At 36.8% G+C, this 18,326-nt stretch overlaps 1 protein-coding gene across 9 annotated transcripts in view; it reads left to right on the top strand.

The window, feature by feature from the left end:
- Ih (hyperpolarization activated cyclic nucleotide gated potassium channel Ih) overlaps positions 1-18,326 on the top strand; it is a 934,537-nt gene that overhangs the window by 300,219 nt on the left and 615,992 nt on the right. For all 9 annotated transcript variants that reach the window (XM_069820890.1, XM_069820887.1, XM_069820882.1 and 6 more), the window contains exon 2: positions 17,681-17,844. In XM_069820890.1, the coding sequence (XP_069676991.1) occupies positions 17,700-17,844 (145 nt within the window). In that variant the 5' untranslated portion in view covers positions 17,681-17,699. The remainder of the gene's footprint in view (positions 1-17,680; positions 17,845-18,326) is intronic.

Raw genomic sequence — 18,326 nt, 5'->3', positions numbered from 1 at the left:
CCTATCCTTTAAATTATTTTAAACCGTTGTATAATATTACCTAGACTTCCAATTCCGTATAGAAAATATTTTCAGGAAATATTCTAACATACCAGCTACTAGTCTTTACATAGGGGTCAGCAGAAACGAGAGGAACAAACCGGGATGCATCATAACCACTCGGACGGTCAGTAGATACGAATTTAACTTTTACATGTTCTGTAGGTATTCACTTAAAATTCTAGTATCTCTTTCTTCATAAGGTACGGGCTTTTATTTTCAGTTACCGGTACATTATTTGCGATCTAAGTGCACTGAGAATTTTATAATTTCAAAGGTATCTTACTTTAAATTAATAACTTAATAGCTAGAACTAAAATTATGATGACAAAATTAGCTGGCCAACCTATCCCATTATGTGTTGATTTAGTTGCCTCAGGAGTTAAGAATTTCAAATCAGTCTTCGGACTGTTGCCACCATACTGAATTCCTAAGGAAAGTTAATAAAAGAAATTACTTTATGCTCATTAAAAAATCTATTTTAAAGTAGAAAACGTTGAAATTTTTTGTGTGAGAAAATTATGAAAGCTATCAAGGATCAAATATGATTTTATAGTCTGAAAACAGATAAACAATTGAAAAAGGTGTTCTACAACAATCCCGTTTAACTCGAATGTTGACAAGTAACATCTTCGTCTCACCACAGAAACGGCACAAAATCATTAGTATCTCATACCCATTAGTGGTACATGCCTCTACTGTATAATAGTCTTAAACAGATATTTCAAAGTATATGATACAGTGTAGATAATATTTTATGTAGTAAATGTTAAAACGTTCATTTTATGTACAGTAGTGGCAAGAAAAACCGGGCCGACACTTGTAGCTGATTTCAGAGCCTTGTTCACTCCAGAGCACGATAGACTGGTAACTAATACTTTCGTGGTTCGAATCCTGCCTGGGAAGGAAACTTTTCTTTGTTCCTTATTCAAATTTATTCCCAATGCTTTTCGATTGCTGGTAAAATTCATGTTCTGTGAATAATAAGTTAATTAATTAGTAAAATATCGCTGCGATTGAAAAATATTGAGAACAAATTTGAATAAGGAACAAAAAAAGTTTCCTTCCCAGGCAGGATTCGAACCACGAAAGTCTTAGTTACCAGTCTATCGTGCTCTGGAGTGAATAAGGCTCTGAAATCAGCTACAAGGGTCGGTCAGGTACAGCTATAACAAATGAGTTTTCCGAAATAGTTTATTCTCAGATTTTTTTCTCTTTCAAAATTTATCATATCATTTCCTTCTTTTATTCCTTTTGTATTATTGTGATCGTTGTCAGTATAGCCACAACAGACAGACAGATAGACGATATTTGAATTATGTGCAATGGACCGCTTCGGACTCTGTACCGCTACAAAAACGATCGCACTTCATCTCTTTCCTTGGACTCCAGCCAGCAGCGCCTCGTCCCTTGCCAGTTTTCTAATTTATGTGACAAATAACAGTTCGCGGTGCGATAGTAATCATGTCCTGTGCAAGGAGCAGCGAGTAAATTTTCCGAAACCTTACTGCTTTACTGTTTTATTTCTCTTCAAAAATTCTGTAAAGTACTGTTCCTCTCCATTCCAATGCACATACATGTGTTTTAAAGGTCAGGTTCTTGCAGAGTATTTAAAAATTCTGGAATGGAGAATTTACATACCTATACTTGGGTTTTGTCTCTTGTAAACTAATACACTATACAAGAACGCTCTTTTCTTTAGCCATTCGGAGTGTTAATTATGGCACTAGAAATTGATGTCAAAATTTTATGAAATAAAACATAAATACCCCGAGAAAACCTACATCAACTTCGTCTTTGTGAACCAGAAGTTTCACTAAACACACTGCCATTTGAACTCAAGTTTGCGGCGTGGATGTGGGCGCTTTTCTTTTAAATGTTTTACACACGAATGTATTTACGATATCAACGATGTTATAATGTTATGTTTTATTTAACGACGCTCGCAACTGCAGAGATTATATCAGCGTCGCCGAATGTGCCGCAATTTTGTCCCGCAGGAGTTCTTTTACATGCCAGTAAATCTCTGACATGAGCCTGTCGCATTTAAGCACACTTAAATGCCATCGACCTGGCCCGGGATCTAACCCGCAACCTTGGGCATAGAAGGCCATCGCTATACCAACTCGCCAACCAGGTCGACTGAACGATGTTCAAAAGGATCCAAAATAAGGATAATTTCAAGTTATTTTTAAGACCGTAATATTTCAATATCAGTTATATAATCCGTCCGTTATTTACAGATATACTGTATGCTCAGCAACGAATAGGCTAAGGAAGTAGTATTCAGCTTATTAAGTAGTAAAATTGGAATCTGAAAGATTGGAAATTAAAACCAAGCAATACAGGGTGAATTTGAAGGTTGCGCTCAAACTTACATTTATCGAGTAGGAACCCATAATCTGGGAAGTAATTCTGAATCATTACAAGGCTATGAATGTTAGGAAGTATATGATGAACAACATACCAATGAAGTAATAATACTGTATTCAACAAAGTAGGCACTCAGATTACACATCAACATAACAATTAATGTTGAATAATACAGTACATTATAGCAAAAGGTTTTCAAAGTGGCGAACACCATTTTCAATACAGGCATTGCAATTTTCTAAGGAAATTCTAGCGCACTCTCCCAAGTATCTCAAGCATTTCCCGAATTACATCAGATGCTCTAAGTATCCTGGCTACTGACCCGGGCTTTGGATCGGAAGAAGATGTCCGATAGCATGGCCAACTCGCTTCCATGATTTGAAACTTTTACGATTATTTCTTTTAGAGCTTCGTTTATGAAATTGTAGACGGCCCGAAAATGACAGTGGCCAAGATATTTCCAGCATCTGATGTGTTTCTGGAGATGCCTGGAATATTTGGGATAGTGCGCCAGAATTTTCTTAGAAGATGCAGTGCCTGTGTTGAAAATGGTGGTCGCCATTTCGAAAATCTTTTAACGTAATGTACTGTACTGTTCAACATTAATTGTTATGTTAATGTGTAATCTGCATGCCTACTTTTTACGTGTATCTAATGCCTACCCACTTCACTGCGTGATTCGGATTCCGCATACTGCGGATAGATGGTAGGATTGTGACCCATATTCAAGTTGTACACCACTTCGTGGGTATACCTCTCTTAAGTTCGACAGTAAGCAAGTTCGACTGCTTACGTAGGAGAATTAGACACCTCCCTATACCGGCACTAAGAAATGGGCTTGCCATTTGAATGGGAATTGGTTATGTGTCTTGTATTGATACTTTTGTTAAAGAAAAAAATATTTTATAGATTAGGATATCCATATTTAATCACTGATTTTAAATTAATGAGCTCTTCTTTTTCTATTTGAGGATTGTGCCGTCTGTGAGACGGAACTGTCGAAGCCCACTATGGTACGAGAAGCGCATACACAAGTCTCGGGCGGGCAGGATATGCAAGTACAGTACTGTATTCGTTGATGGATAACCAATAAGAATTTGTATTCATTTCACCTGCCACACCCACTATTTTTATTGGACTGAACTTTCAATTCTGTTCAGTCGAACTTAGGAGAGTCCACTGTATTTTGTTCAATACGGTATTATTACTTCATTGGTATGTTATCCAGCATGTACTTCCTAACATTCATAGCCTTGTACTGATTCGGATACTTCCCAGACTATGGGCTCCTGTTCGATAAATTTTATATATGAATCACTCTATATGCCACGTAAGTTTGGACACAACTTTTAGATTCAACCTGTAGATACATTACTTATCTCTTAATTACGTAGTTTTCTCTGGCACCTTGAGACTGCAACTCAAAATTTAATTTAAAAATAGTAGTTAACAATAATTTTACAACATAACGAAGTTTTTACTTATGCGCAAAAGCATTCGCTCTTTTTAATTTGATCTACATGCACATCATGTCCTTTCCCGATACTTTCGGAACATTTTACTATTTTTATTAACGTGGATATGTATTTAAAATCTGTGCTCTCTAGGAGAAGTTGGGTGAGGAAAAAAAAAGTATAGAACTTTAGCTGATATGTCAAAAAGTATAATCGTTAGCCAAAATATGTAAACTGACTTCGATAACCGAGGGATAGAAGCACTTGACAATAGATACTTCAAAGTTACGCGCATATGCTGGGAGCGGAAGTGCGTCCGCTATTTATGGTTCTTTCGCGCTGAATCAAGCGTCTTCAAGTTATTGTATCTCCAGACTGCAACGTGATAGCACAGTGATAATTATGGATCCCAAAAGATTCGCCTGAACGAGATCTAAAAAGAAAACTCTAAACCATAAGCATTTAAATGGACAGTGCACAGTTATAATAGAGTCCTGCGTTTGGTTACTTTGAATACAAGTTAGATACACTTCGATCATACTAGCTTTTTTTTACATCATCCTTTTTTATTTCATCCATTACAATCTCAAAACTCATTCTAAGAAAACAAACATAAGTACGCGAATTTACATTGTCCATTGCAATCACAATAGCTTCAAGCTGTTGTCTCTCCCCGCATGCTCCGGTACTGTGTGTTTACATCTATTCGTGTACCTGTGTCTATAAGTCGATGTTTAACAGGAATAGTACTCATGTACAAAATACTACTGGAATTTAATGACAATAATAACGAAGTATTTATTTAAAGACAGCTTATATGTAACAAAAGATACTTTTTGTCACGATTAGACAAAACTAAACATTTTTAGGAGCCATCCCTTTTTTTTCGGGAGCCAGCACATTCTGCCCACACATGCAATGAGAAAACCATTCGAGCTAAGTTGATACAGTTACTGAACTGTATTAAACAGTATTAAATGTCTATAGAATGGAAACATACGCACCCGGAGATGCTTTGTGCTCTCCACAGAAGCTATGCAGTGACAATATCTTGAGGTGCGCAACAAATGTAACAATATTAATTTAAGAAGCACATCGAATTTCTCCCTGAAGCCTATTTTGTTAACATTATGTATTAGTCGTAGTGACATAAAATAAATCACAATTTTAAACAATTCTGAACTCAAACAATTCAGGCACCACATAATAATTTTTAGTCGCCATGGCTACATGTTGACCGGAATTTGTCTACCCCTGAATTTTACAATAAGTAAAACACATTAAGATACTTTAGATTTGGTTAAAGATTGGAAGTTGGAATTAACAAATGAAAAAGCATAAATGTCAGCACAAACAAATTATTATTATGAAGTACTAAACACAATGTGTACAGAAAAAAATGTATATATGGGGATACAAACAGTGATTCACCAGTCTTTGGAAAACAACTGATTGGTTTTGTTCTTTTTGTACAGTTTGTCAGGTGGTAGCGGATGCATTTGTCGTCACAGAGTAGGCATCTGCAGTCATCATTTGGTGCGTGGTATTCCTTGGTTGAGCAGATTTTTCCATGGAATCCGTGTCGCAGTTTCAAGTTGGGCCCTTTCCATATGTCAGTTTTTATGGTTTGAGTTTCGAAGAGTTCTCTGGGGATCTCACATGCTTTCTCTCACCTTTCTTGCAAGACTGCTTGAGAGGCGGTGGTGTGTGTTAGTCCGAAGGTTAGTTTATGTCGTCCAGAAAGAATGATTCATTGGCGATTATGTACGTTAATCTATTTTCCGAAAATCTTGAAATCTGGAGGACACGCTTGAGGTATCTGACTTTAATATTTTCTAATCTTCTAAGGTTAGATTCTGAAAGACTATGCCAGATCAATAATTGTATTCCGTATGTCACTACTGGGGCCACTAACGAATTATGAATGCGTGCTTTACGATCCTCTACACATTACGATGAATGCCTGTAAATATTTTAAGTGTTTCAAATGAAAGTTTCTTTTTCTTTCTGAAAAAAATAAATTTTCTTCTTTCCTAATGAAGTTCTCGCTACCAAATTCTTCTATTAGGCACTGATCTTCAAGCGCCCAGCTTTGATTTGTTTTCGTATGTTCAGTGAACAGCAGATCTGAACTGTGCAGTAGGGTCGGGTGCGCCGATCTATACTCCATACATACTTTCCTACACTGTCGCAGGTCGCTTGGAGGCTTTAGGTAACCAAATGTAGGACTTTAGCTATAAGAGAGGATCCCGATAAAATAAAATCGAAATGTCGAAATATTTGCAGCTAAAGTCCAAGTCAAAGTACAAGAAACGCATATCGGATGAAAGAGGAGCTTAAAAAGAATCGATTAAGAACAAAATGACCGAATCCGAATGAAGCAGAGCTTATGGAGAGAGGAAAAAAAGTGAAGCAGTGTAACTCAGAGAGCCCCAAATGAGCGCCTCTACCGCGAGTACGTGTGAACCAATGAACAGGACACTGAATACGATTGAATAGAAACAAACACACATATTGAGCTAGTAAACATGGTTAGTTTTCAATAAAAATGAGAGAAAATGTAACACGAACGAATTAAAGAAATTACAGGGCAATAAACCATACGTTTGTTACTTCCCACACTACCGTTCTTTAATAAATAAAATTCTACTACGGTTAAACTTGTCTTTTATTTCACCACCAACTTCTACATCAAAAACTCCTTACCGTATATCACGTATATAAAGCCCCGCGGTTGTGTCACCAACACATCCTACCCCAATTCCTTTTATTGCTTTCATATTAATTAAACTGCAAATATACAGTGCCCTACTTTTGTATGTAAACACGCCCATTTTCTGCCAAGAACTTTCATTTACTGAAAAAGCCATTTCAAACATTTTCTCCTTGTTAAAACTATCTCCTTCTCATTCGCGGTATACCTATCTGCTTCAGCAGGAGTGTCATATTCTTGTACCACTTCTTAAGAGTATCCTGAATAATAACAGAAACACCAACACATTCAGAACTTTATGAAGTAATTATATCACTGTCGAAGTTAAGTACAGATAGCTCGTTTTTAAAATCAGCGAGAAGATTGTGTGCCTTTTCTACGGCCAGGTACAAATGAATCTATGCGCTTGGGCTTAATTTTGACCAATTCTGAGACCTACATATGCGATGACTGTTCCTAGTCCGGCTAGTGTGTCGGATGGTATTCGTGAATCCGATGCTCACAGTGTGTCTTCCTCCCTCAGCCTTTACAAAGCTAGGTACAATCTCCAGACTAGAACCTGAAAAACGTTAAGGTCCGGAGCCTCGAGTCAATGAAACTCTCTCTACATCTGTTTTGTATGCCATGAATTCCATCACGACAGGCCGGGGATCGAATCCGGGTAGTCTGGATGGAAGGTCAGCGCGTTAGTGCTAAACAACAGACGCGACTCCGTCAGGGGGTACTTTTAAATACAAACTTACAGTATGATATTTATTTTCCACACCGGAATGTTAATACTCATATACGTCTGGCCTCAATTCAATTTAAAATTTCTCTCAGCCTGATCAGTAATAAAAACGTTCAAAGATACGCATTTGAATAATAATTATAATAAAATTAGCTAGAATCAGTGTTTATTCTCCTTTCTCCGTTATAAATCATATTTCTTACATTTTATAAAATATTTCAATCGTATGACATGCACTTCTCTTGTATTTGAGTCGATTGCAGTTATAGCAATTTTTGACAGAATTTTGGTAGATGGAATTATATTTATTATTTGGAATTATTGAAGGGATGTTATGTGACTTGTACTGGTGAAGATATATGGCAATAAACCTAGGAAGTTACTGAATATAATTATTGAAAATAAAGAGATCCTAGTTGGTGGTCTAGTGTTTGATTGATTGATTGATAGATTGATTTATTGATTGATCGATCGATTGATTGATTGATTTTAATATGGCTAGAGCCAGGAATCAACCTTATACTTAGGCCGTTTAGATCCAGTGTACGTCTTATATGCGATGATTATTTTAGTCCTACGGATGGTTCAGGGTAGCATCCGACGCTGACATGCGAGCCATTCTTCCTGAGCTCTGGAGACAAGGTACTATTATCTACTGACAAGCCCGAACCCAGAGCACGAAGCTCCAAGCCTTTAGAACGTAAAACAGCATCGGACACCCGTACTATTTGCAGATTATAGAAGATACATGAAAATGAAGGGGAAGTGGAGAATATTGATGGGATGAAATAGAAAACGGGAGTACTGCGAGAAGAAACTCCTCTACAACGTCTATCTTGTCCACTACAAATTCTACCCATAACTGACCGAGGATCGAACCCAGATTTTTATCGATGAAAGGCCAGCACACTAGCATTGTAGCCATAGAATTGAATTCGGATCCGCAGAACTGAAGTCCAATATTAAACCAACTCAGCTACTGATCACAGAGTTTAGTGGTTACCATGTTAACCATTTGATCTCAAGTTCGCAGTTTCGTCTGAGGACGTTATTAATGAAGTATAACATCCTTCGCGTCGATTTCTCCAGGAAAACGTACAGTATTTAGACTTGTTCCTCCTCAGCTTGGTGCGCAGTGGTCTCGCCGAGTCCATTGTCAGCACGTGCTCACTTTGGGGGAATACTGGGTTAGTTATGGAACGGTATTCAGTGCTCTCAGAACTTTGTAATTTCTGTACCGTGTAGGACAGTGATGTCAACGAGAGCGCAGACGTGCTCACAGCCCGTATGCGCTGATCAGAGCACGTAAGGCACGCAGGTACAAGTCACTGGTGAACACAAGGGTCTACATTACACATTGACGAAGAAGTCGTTCATTAAGTTTCAGGCTGACTAGACTCGTGACTTCTTATGTAAGTGAATGATGAGGTGATGCTCTTTGTTGGTGGAAATTATTTAGTTAGAAAAACAAGCAGTGTCGAACGCCTGAAGTTATTAGTTCATCTACAGATTGATATATAATATTCAAATTAGTTTGTTTTTAAAGACATTAAATAGTAGTAAATGTATGTGAAGATGTATTGCAGAGCTTCTTCTTCACAGCATTGTATTTATGTTTACAGAATAAAGTACAAACAAATGTGTGTGCTGTTAATGGCGCAGACTCGTTGCATGTCAATTACGAATTGTGTCTGTAAATTGTCGAGATTTTCGTACATAAATTCTCAGTTTGACGATGTTTCTTACCATTACGATATCCTTTGGTTAAGCCAAGAAAAAGTTTTGTCTAGGTATTTTGAATTGCGTGAATATTTATCAGAATTCATAATAGAAAAATAGAGACAGCCTAGAACTAGTTGACTCTATATGGATCAAGGAACTTCACTTTCTCAAGGATATATTCGAGCATCTGAACGTTTTTAATTTGAGATCGCAAGGAAAGAATTAATTAATTTGTGTCGACAGATATCGTTAAAAGCTTTCAGATGAAGATTTCATTGTGGATGTCACAGATGTCACAGCACAATTTTTATAATTTCAACGCCTTCAGTCATTGAACTCCTGTTCAACAGTGTAAAATACTGCAATGTTGGATTTGTTTTGTGATTCTTACTCATCAAATCCAGATAATATACCAACACAGTTACAATTGAATACCTGAATTGACAAACATCCCAGATCCAAAATTTACCGAATTCGACTTTTTACCTAACAAGTTGTGTTTTACATACGCTATCATTCTGTAAAAATGAATGTCCTAAGTCCGACCCTAAGCCTGTTTTTTTGGATCATACAAATATTTATTTCAATACTCATAATGCAAGTCTATATAGTTTCTTTGCAGTCCTGAAAAATTTATTTCATTGGACTTGGAATGTTAGCCAATTCAGGTCTTCCATTAGAAATTATTTTGCTGCAGGAAACAACATTTCCCCGGACATAAGAAGGCTAGTGTCGGCAAAAATAAAAAACGCACTTCTGAATACGCGAGAAATCAGGAATTTAAATTTGTTTCTAGAAGTGTGATGATGCTCATATAAGTAGTACATGATTATGTAACAGTTATATAAAATAATTAGGCTAATTATAGGTCTCATTATGTAAAACTGCTTAAGTTAAAGAGAAACTACGTTTATTATTTGTTATATCCTACTATTTTATAATTAACGGCATTTCTTAGAGAGGTAAAAACTGCAAAACATGCCTTTATTTCTTGTTTTCTTGTATGAGCGTAACACATTATCTATTACTGAAGAGAAGTTTAATTCATCTTGCAGTGGTAGGCCATAGAGTTAATTTTGCTCACCCTTTCTTTTTCACTGCTACTGCCTGCAGAATAGATTCATTGCAACCCATGCTCGCTTGGTAGCACGTACAGTCTGTCACGTGCTCTGACCTTGACATCCCTGGTGTAGGACATCCCACTGCACAGTAAGTTGGCGGCAGGAACAATAACATGCTACTCTCTCTTCCACTACCTCTCCCTCTCCTTACCAGAGCTGAACCGATATCAGGTCTATACTTTTTCCGCTGTAAGAAAAATCCTAATGTAAACACACGCACGTGGCTGTCATACCTGTAGTAGTATTTTAATGACGCGTTCAACTACAGAGGTCATTCAGTGTCGAAACCCAATGTATAAGACAAATGGTGGAAACATTTTGCCTGGAGGATTGTATCAATGACAGGATTCTTTTACGTTCCGTAAATCTAAGACACGGTAACGGCAGTTTACATCGCGTGTTTCTATAACCTTTTCGTTTTAAGAATAATCCTACATTAAACAATGGCTCGTGATTGATGTGAGACTAGATTGGCCACAGTTTGGCGCCAGAGTTCACAGTAAGAGATCCCGCCCACTCCTGTACATTCTGTTTCATGTTAAACATTTACCGTTACTCGTCAAAGTAGACCTAACCTCACTACTATGCATTCGTTTGCTTAGGATACTGTCACTTTATAATTAATTAATTAATTAATTAGATTCAACTCACTTAACTTACTATATACATTCAACACTTTTTCTACTACTACTACTACTACTACTACTACTACTACTACTACTACTACTACTATTACTATTACTATTACTACCACCACGACTACGACAAATATTACTACTACTACTACTACTACTACTACTACTACTACTACTACTACTACTACCACCCCTACGACTATTACTATGCTGCAGAGATTTCTCTTGATTTTAGTCACTCTCTCCAAGGAATACCTTTACCAAACCACTTGAATAGGTCGCTAATTCTACCACCCAATTCACTCGAAGACTCCAAGTCAACACCATCCTATCACCTCGAGCAGATTCGGATATTTTATGCATTGTTACACGCACTGCTGCAAGAATTTCATGCCATGATGACTTTAATGTGAACTGTGAACTTGTAGGAAGAGAGTAAGGAACCAGGATGTGCGATTAGAATTCCGACGCCTTTATGTTGGAATGCTAACAAAGTACTGGGGTTTAACTTCCAGTCCATTTCCAGCATCTCCTCAGTTTCTTTTTCACTTTTTATGAAGTCAGGCTGCGTGGTATAGGCGGCAGGGGTAAAAGTATTACAGAATCAAACAGACACTTGCCCATCGATCTTATAGGTGGTAACCTGAAGGCACAAGCAACTGGCTTTGGAATAGCAGAACAATAATAGAATCCAGAAATGATCCAACTCATTTTCTGTATCAGAAATAAAATGGCGAAAAGGAACGCTCGTAATATTTATAATGGTAATTACTATAATGTTCTTATTAATATTTTTCCTTTTTGATAGTATTTGTCAATATATTATTTAACGATGTTATAACTGCAGGATTTATTTAGTGTAAAAATTAAGAAATGGACGACAAATTTTGCATGGAATCCATTTCAAAAATATACATACAAAATGAAAGGTTAATTCTCCAAGTTTCGATTGACAACAGTGAAAATATTGAAAGCTCGTCATTCCTCACTCGAGGCGCTGACAGGAATTGTGAACCAAGTATGGGCATGAAAATAATTTTATATTGAATAAAAATTATTTTTCATTCTTAGCTCTCTGTCAAAGGGCAAGTCTTTCACTACAAATCCAGCTTTCTCCAAACTTTTCTATTTTCCGTCTTTTCTTAGACTCCGCTTACGATCCATGTATCATAATGTTGTCTATCAACTGATAGCTTCTTCTGCCCCGAACTTTTCTTCCGTTAACTATGTCTTAGCCATTGGCCCAACCGATTTCTTTTTCTCTTCCTGATTAGTTTCAGCATCACATTTTCTTCACCCACTCTTTCTAATACAACTTCATTTCTTATTAGTTTCAGCATCATTTTTTCTTCACCCACTCTTTCTAATACAACTTCATTTCTTATTAGCCTATGTCTTTCCAATTCATACGCTCCGTTCTTTTCCATATCCACACTTCAAATAGTCTAGGCTACTGCTTCTGGTCTCTTCTCTTCACTTCGTCGTAATGTCTATGTTTCTGCCCCATACAATACCAAATTCCACACAAAGCACTTTACTAGTCTCCTCATTTGTTCTTTTCCAAAGGTTCGCAGAAGATGCTCCTTTTTCTATTAAAAGTTTCCTTTGTCATTGCTCTATTCTTTTGACTTTCTAACAGCAGCTGATATTGCTGTTTATAGTACACTCCAAGTACTTTAAGTTGTCCATTTGTTCCACTGCCTCATTCCGAATTCGCAAGTTTACCTTCTTTAGTTTCTTCCGATAACCATGGCGAGGGGAGCATTCACTATTCACATTCAACAGATCCCATCGGTTACTATAAAGATTTATTCAACTATATGAGTAAGCGTGTCCAGATATATCTTCTGCGGGTCGTGGAGTATATTTCCAACGTCTGGTGTAGGAAGAATTGTAACGTGGTACGTGGTAACCTACTTTCTACTGCACAGTAACTTTTGGAAATCTGTAGTTTGCATCATGTAGTGGAACTTTGCAAATACTGGACTCACATTTTAAATACAGTACGTTTAATTTCGAAATAGTAAATTTAGAATAGTACCTGTAGTTAAAGTTGCGAAAAGAAGTGCATTTCGTCAACTTTTAAGTCCTCTTTGATTTACTACCGAGTTCTACTACTGATATGCCTTATATTTTTTTTTTAAGTTACCAAGTAATATACAGGGTGTCTACACCGAAATACCCTATTTTTATTTTGTTCTCAATACCAAAGAAACAAAGATAAAGAAATTTTATTCACAAATATAAGTCGTATTAGGTATTGAGTTTGTAACAAAAAAACACACACTGCCACGCTAGCCCCTGCGTCGACACGATGGACATCTAGGGATGATACCAATAACTTCCATAATGCTGACACGGAGGAACATGATCAGAGAAGATTGTCATAAGATTGACCTACTTGGACATCATAAGATCGACCTATTTGGACATGCCACAGCTGTAAGCCTTGTAGTTTCAAAAAGATGGTGCTCCACCCCACTGGTCGCTGGATGTGCGGAGCGCATTTCCGGGCGTTGGATAGGACGAGATAGACCAGTGAATTGGACTCCATATTCTCCTGACGTCAAGCCGCTGGATTTTTTTACACTCTGTACACCACTAAAGTCCGGGACCGTCGAGACCTCCGTGCCTGCCCGGATTGTGGAAGCTATTGGTACCATCTCTCCGAGCATGTTGGAGCGGACTGGATGGAAATCGAATACAGACTAGACATCCATCATGCCACGAAAGGGGCTCACATGGAATTTTGTGATTTTTTGTTACATACTTAAACCCTTATATGACTTAAGTTTGTGAATAAAATTCCCTATCTTTGTTTCTTTGGTATTGGGAGAAAGATAAAAATAGGGTATTTCTGTATACACACCTCGTATATTCTAAATTCCAAAGCAAAATGTAGTTACATATTCCACCCTAGGTGAAACAGAAAACATATTAAACTCTGATTAACAATTTTTGCCATTTTTTCAATTAACATATTTTTTCCCATCATTATGTGTGATAATCTCTATAAAAATTTCATGTAAATAGATTCAGTAGTTTCAGAGAAAAATACACTGAAGTTTGAAAAATATCAACTTACGGAAAACTGCATACAAAAAAAGAAAGAAAGATGTATGAATTACATGCGCCACAAAAATTTAAAGAGGTCATTTAAAGGGCTCATCTGCAGAGATACCCTTCAAAATATATATAGTTTTAAAGTGCAAGTTTTGTATTTTTTAACACAAAGTTAAAAAATCGTATCTTTGATCCCTAATCACTTCCCAGTTCTTTGATGGAGGTTCTAGCTGATGTACCTATTATCAGGCAGTACACTTCACTTGACGATTTGTGTCAGAGGAAGAACAATTGTTTGTATGCATCTGAAGTCTGACTAGTGTAATATGTAGCTAGTCGGCGATGTATGCAATGGAGGGGGAAAGAACTGGCCACTCTAGCCCATTATTTCCCGGCCTACTTTCCTCATATGTGGTGCCTTCTTTGTATCTCTTGTGAGCTTCGGACAGTTGACTAAACAACAACAGCAATCACTACCCAGTTCCCTTAACAGACACTTTTATATTATTGAGCTTACTCTATCATACAAAAAATATAGTCATTGGCATAGTTCAGGCAATAGGTGTGATTACTTACTGATCCGGAGCTCCACTTGGGCGCAGGCTGGTTACTAGGTTGGTTTTATTTCGAGATTTCCTATAGTGTAAGGCGAATGAGTCCTCGGCCTCATATCTTCAAATAGTCTACCATTTCGCTGCCACCAATTCCTTCGACGCTGTAGTTGATACAGCGTCGTTAAAATCCGACTGTGAGAACTATGCCGCTCGATTTGTCAAACTATTTTTGTCTACTCTCATTTTTTTGTTTTCATATTGTTTTAATTTTGGGTTTTCCGTTATTTGTGCGGCAATATGTGACATATATGTGTGTGTAATTAAATTATCTGAATGCATGTGTACATGTACAATCTTGGCCATATTTTTGTGTTTTTCGGTGTAGTGTACAACGAATAAAGTTGAGTAATCTCCCATTATGTGTCCATTATTATTATCAACGTCATTGTTGTACCATTGATATTATTACATTATTACTGTTCGGTATTAACCTCATCAATTACAAACAAGAATAAGTTGTCCTCAATCCAACTGTTTCAGTGTCTACATCTTTGTATTGTAGTTGGTTACTGTAACTTTGAACATTTACTGCAATTGTGAAAAAATAAGTAATAAATTATTAATGATTGCTTTAAGTATTTTGTCATCTATAAAATTCTATGTAGACACAAATCTTATTATTTCTGGCACTTGTTTTCTTTGTAACAAATAGGAAGTTTGTTTGTGAAGGTAGTTTATATACAGAATGTTTTGTAAAATGTGGAAGCCAATTTTGGGATGAATTCAGAACCAAGTGTTTGTGTGTTTGGGTGCGTGTGTGTTTGTATGTATGTACGTATGTATGTATGTATGTATGTATGTATGTATGTATGTATGTATGTATGTATGTATGTATGTATGTATGTAATAATAATAATAATAATAATAATAATAATAATAATAATAATAATGATGATGTATTTAACCTGGCAGAGTTAAGGCCATACGGCCTTCTCTAACACTCAACCAGGATGTATGTATTATATGTATGTATGTATGTATGTATGTATGTATGTATGTAAAATAAAACCGTAAATAATAGGCTATATTCGGGATTAATAAAACTAAAATTAATTACTAATATTATTTGCACAGAGAAGGAAAATCCAAGGGCGCGCTCCCGTACAGGGGCATTTCTTAGAGCCCAGTTTGGGTGTGTGTATTAATAAAAAAAAAAAATTGTCATATAAACATGCGTCCTGTTCTCAATATTTTCTAGCCCCTAATTTTCGATTAATACACACACACCTAAACTGGGCTCTAACCTTAGAGGAAATGCCACTGCACCTGTACGGAAACGCGCCCCGAGAAAGAGGAAGACATGAAGACACGGTGAAATAGAGTTATTCATTATATTATGATTGTAGATCTGATTGTTTTAGTTTTATTTTTCTTGGAGCTTAAAAATTGTGAAATTTTCATATTATATAGTGAGTTTTCAACATTAATTTTGAGCACATTCGAAATGAATTTAGATAGCCTATAAGTAGAGGATCTTATGGGTTTTCTATAGCACGCAACACTGTAACTTCCAACTTGCATTTTTCTACTTTTTACGGTGTGGAAATCTGTGACAGGTTAATTAGGTTAGTTTAGGCTTTTAGTATGCCTTGCATATATTAAGTGAAGTGAAATATGCATTTCACGTTCATTTTCAAGTGTTGTACCTCTTTATTTCAAGTGTTAATAGCTATTAGGTTACCACATTGATCAAGTCTTTCCAATTTTCTTGCCATTTTCTAATATGTTTTCAAGTCAACTGACGTTCTATACGAATTCTTTACATTCAAAACTACCCTTATCCTGAAAACCAGACAATTTTTACACTTTTTTCGTCAAAAAATCTTCAGTGTCATATGCTATAGGAAATCCGATGTTACGGAATTTACAATGATCCTCAAATGGTGTCCTTCTTTGAGGATTTATGGCAGTCCATACACTCTGAAGGAAAAGGGTTCATGAGAAATAATTTTCTTCATCTTGGGTACCACTACGCTGTTAATGTAACTGCCTTTTTTAAACTCATATTTTTGGATTTTTCTTTTCTGTGCTAATAATAATGATACAATATCATTAATTATTGGTTTATTGGTTTTATTAATCCTGAGTAAATTATTTATAATTCTCTTTTATATACATGTTTATTTTAATATATTTGTTCATGGCGATAAGTTTGGAAATAAACCCCCAAAAGACGATTATGTCTCGTGACCAGAATATTGTACAGAATTTAAGTATAAAAATTGGAGATTTATCTTTCGAAGAGGTGGGAAAATTCAAATATCTTGAAGCAACAGTAACAAAGATAAATGACATTCGCAAGAAAATTAAACCTAGAATAAATATGGAAAATGTCTGTTATTATTCGGTTGAGAAACTTTTGTCATCTAGTCTGCTGTCAAAAAATCTGAAAGTTAGAATTTATGAAACAATTATATTACTAATTGTTCTTCATGGTTTCGAAACTTGGACTCTCACTTTGAGAGAGGAATAGAGATTAAGGATATTTGAGAATAAGGTTCTTAGGAAAATATCTGGGGCTAAGTATCTGGGATGAAGTTATGGAGAATGGAGAAAGTTACACAACGCAGAACTGCACGCATTGTATTCTTCACCTGACATAATTAAGAATATTAAATCCAGACGTTTGAGATGGGTAGGGCATGTAGCACGTATGGGCAAATCCAGAAATGCATATAGAGTGTTAGGTGAGAGGCAGGAGGGAAAAAGACCTTTAGGGAGGCCGAGACGTAGATGGGAGGATAATATTAAAATGGATTTGAGGGAGGTGGGATATAATGATAAAGACTGGATTAATCTTGCACAGCATAGGGACCGATGGTGGGTTTATGTGAGGGCGGCATTGAACCTGCGGGTTCCTTAAAAGGAATTTGTAAGTAAGTATATTTTTTCATGATATTTGGGTGTCTTGTTTGACTCCAGCAATCAAATGTCTTATAAGCAATAGTGAACAATTAAATTTTCTTGGTGGTTTGGGGTAGCTAGACGTAATTAATCTAACAGGGTAGGCAACCTCTCTGGTCATACCCATTTGTCTTGATGTTGGAACCTGCACTGTAGTTCCGAAACGTTGGAAATGTTAAGTTCCAGGACATGGTTGAATACCTAAAAGTTATAGTATACAGAATAATAAAGCCGTAACACAATAAAAAGATAATTTTGTAAGAATACAATCATAAAGAAGCAACGTGATGCTGATGCGGCGCTTGTTCGCAGGTTCTACTGGGATCTGTGCATGCTGCTCCTGCTTGTCGCCAACCTCATCATCCTCCCCGTCGCCATCTCCTTTTTCAACGACGACCTCAGCACGCGCTGGATTGCCTTCAACTGTCTCTCCGACACCATCTTCCTCATCGACATCGTGGTCAACTTCCGGACGGGTAAGTGTTACTACTTGACAATTTTACACCGTTTATCATTTGAGGTTATCTTCTCTCGTCTTTCTTTCTGCTGTTGTCTTGCCACAACCTTTGGCATTATGTAAATGAGTAGGCTACTTTTGAATATACAGTAGGCTACCAGTTGAGCAAGTTTTTTCCTTTTTCTTTACAATTGCGCTACCACGTTAAGATATAAATATATATAGGTACTTGGTTCTTAGTCGATATATATGTACCGTAAACAACACAAATTGAGTTCGGACTCCAATTTCACCGGTAGAGAGGTAAGGGCAAGCGGAATCGCTCGATCGAGGTGGAAGGGGTATGTGCTGGGGGGGGGGGAAGCACATACGTTTCACTTCCGTGCGTTTCCCTACTGATTACAGAGAAACCGCGAGTTTTCGTAAGGTCCACGCAGTGACAGTTTTCGTTAGGGTAGTTTAGGCTTTTGGTACGCCTTGCTTATACTTACAATTTGTGTG

This window comes from Periplaneta americana, chromosome 3 (genome assembly GCF_040183065.1).
Source record: "Periplaneta americana isolate PAMFEO1 chromosome 3, P.americana_PAMFEO1_priV1, whole genome shotgun sequence".
Classification (NCBI taxonomy): domain Eukaryota; kingdom Metazoa; phylum Arthropoda; class Insecta; order Blattodea; family Blattidae; genus Periplaneta; species Periplaneta americana.
This window is presented reverse-complemented; position numbering and strand designations above follow the sequence as displayed.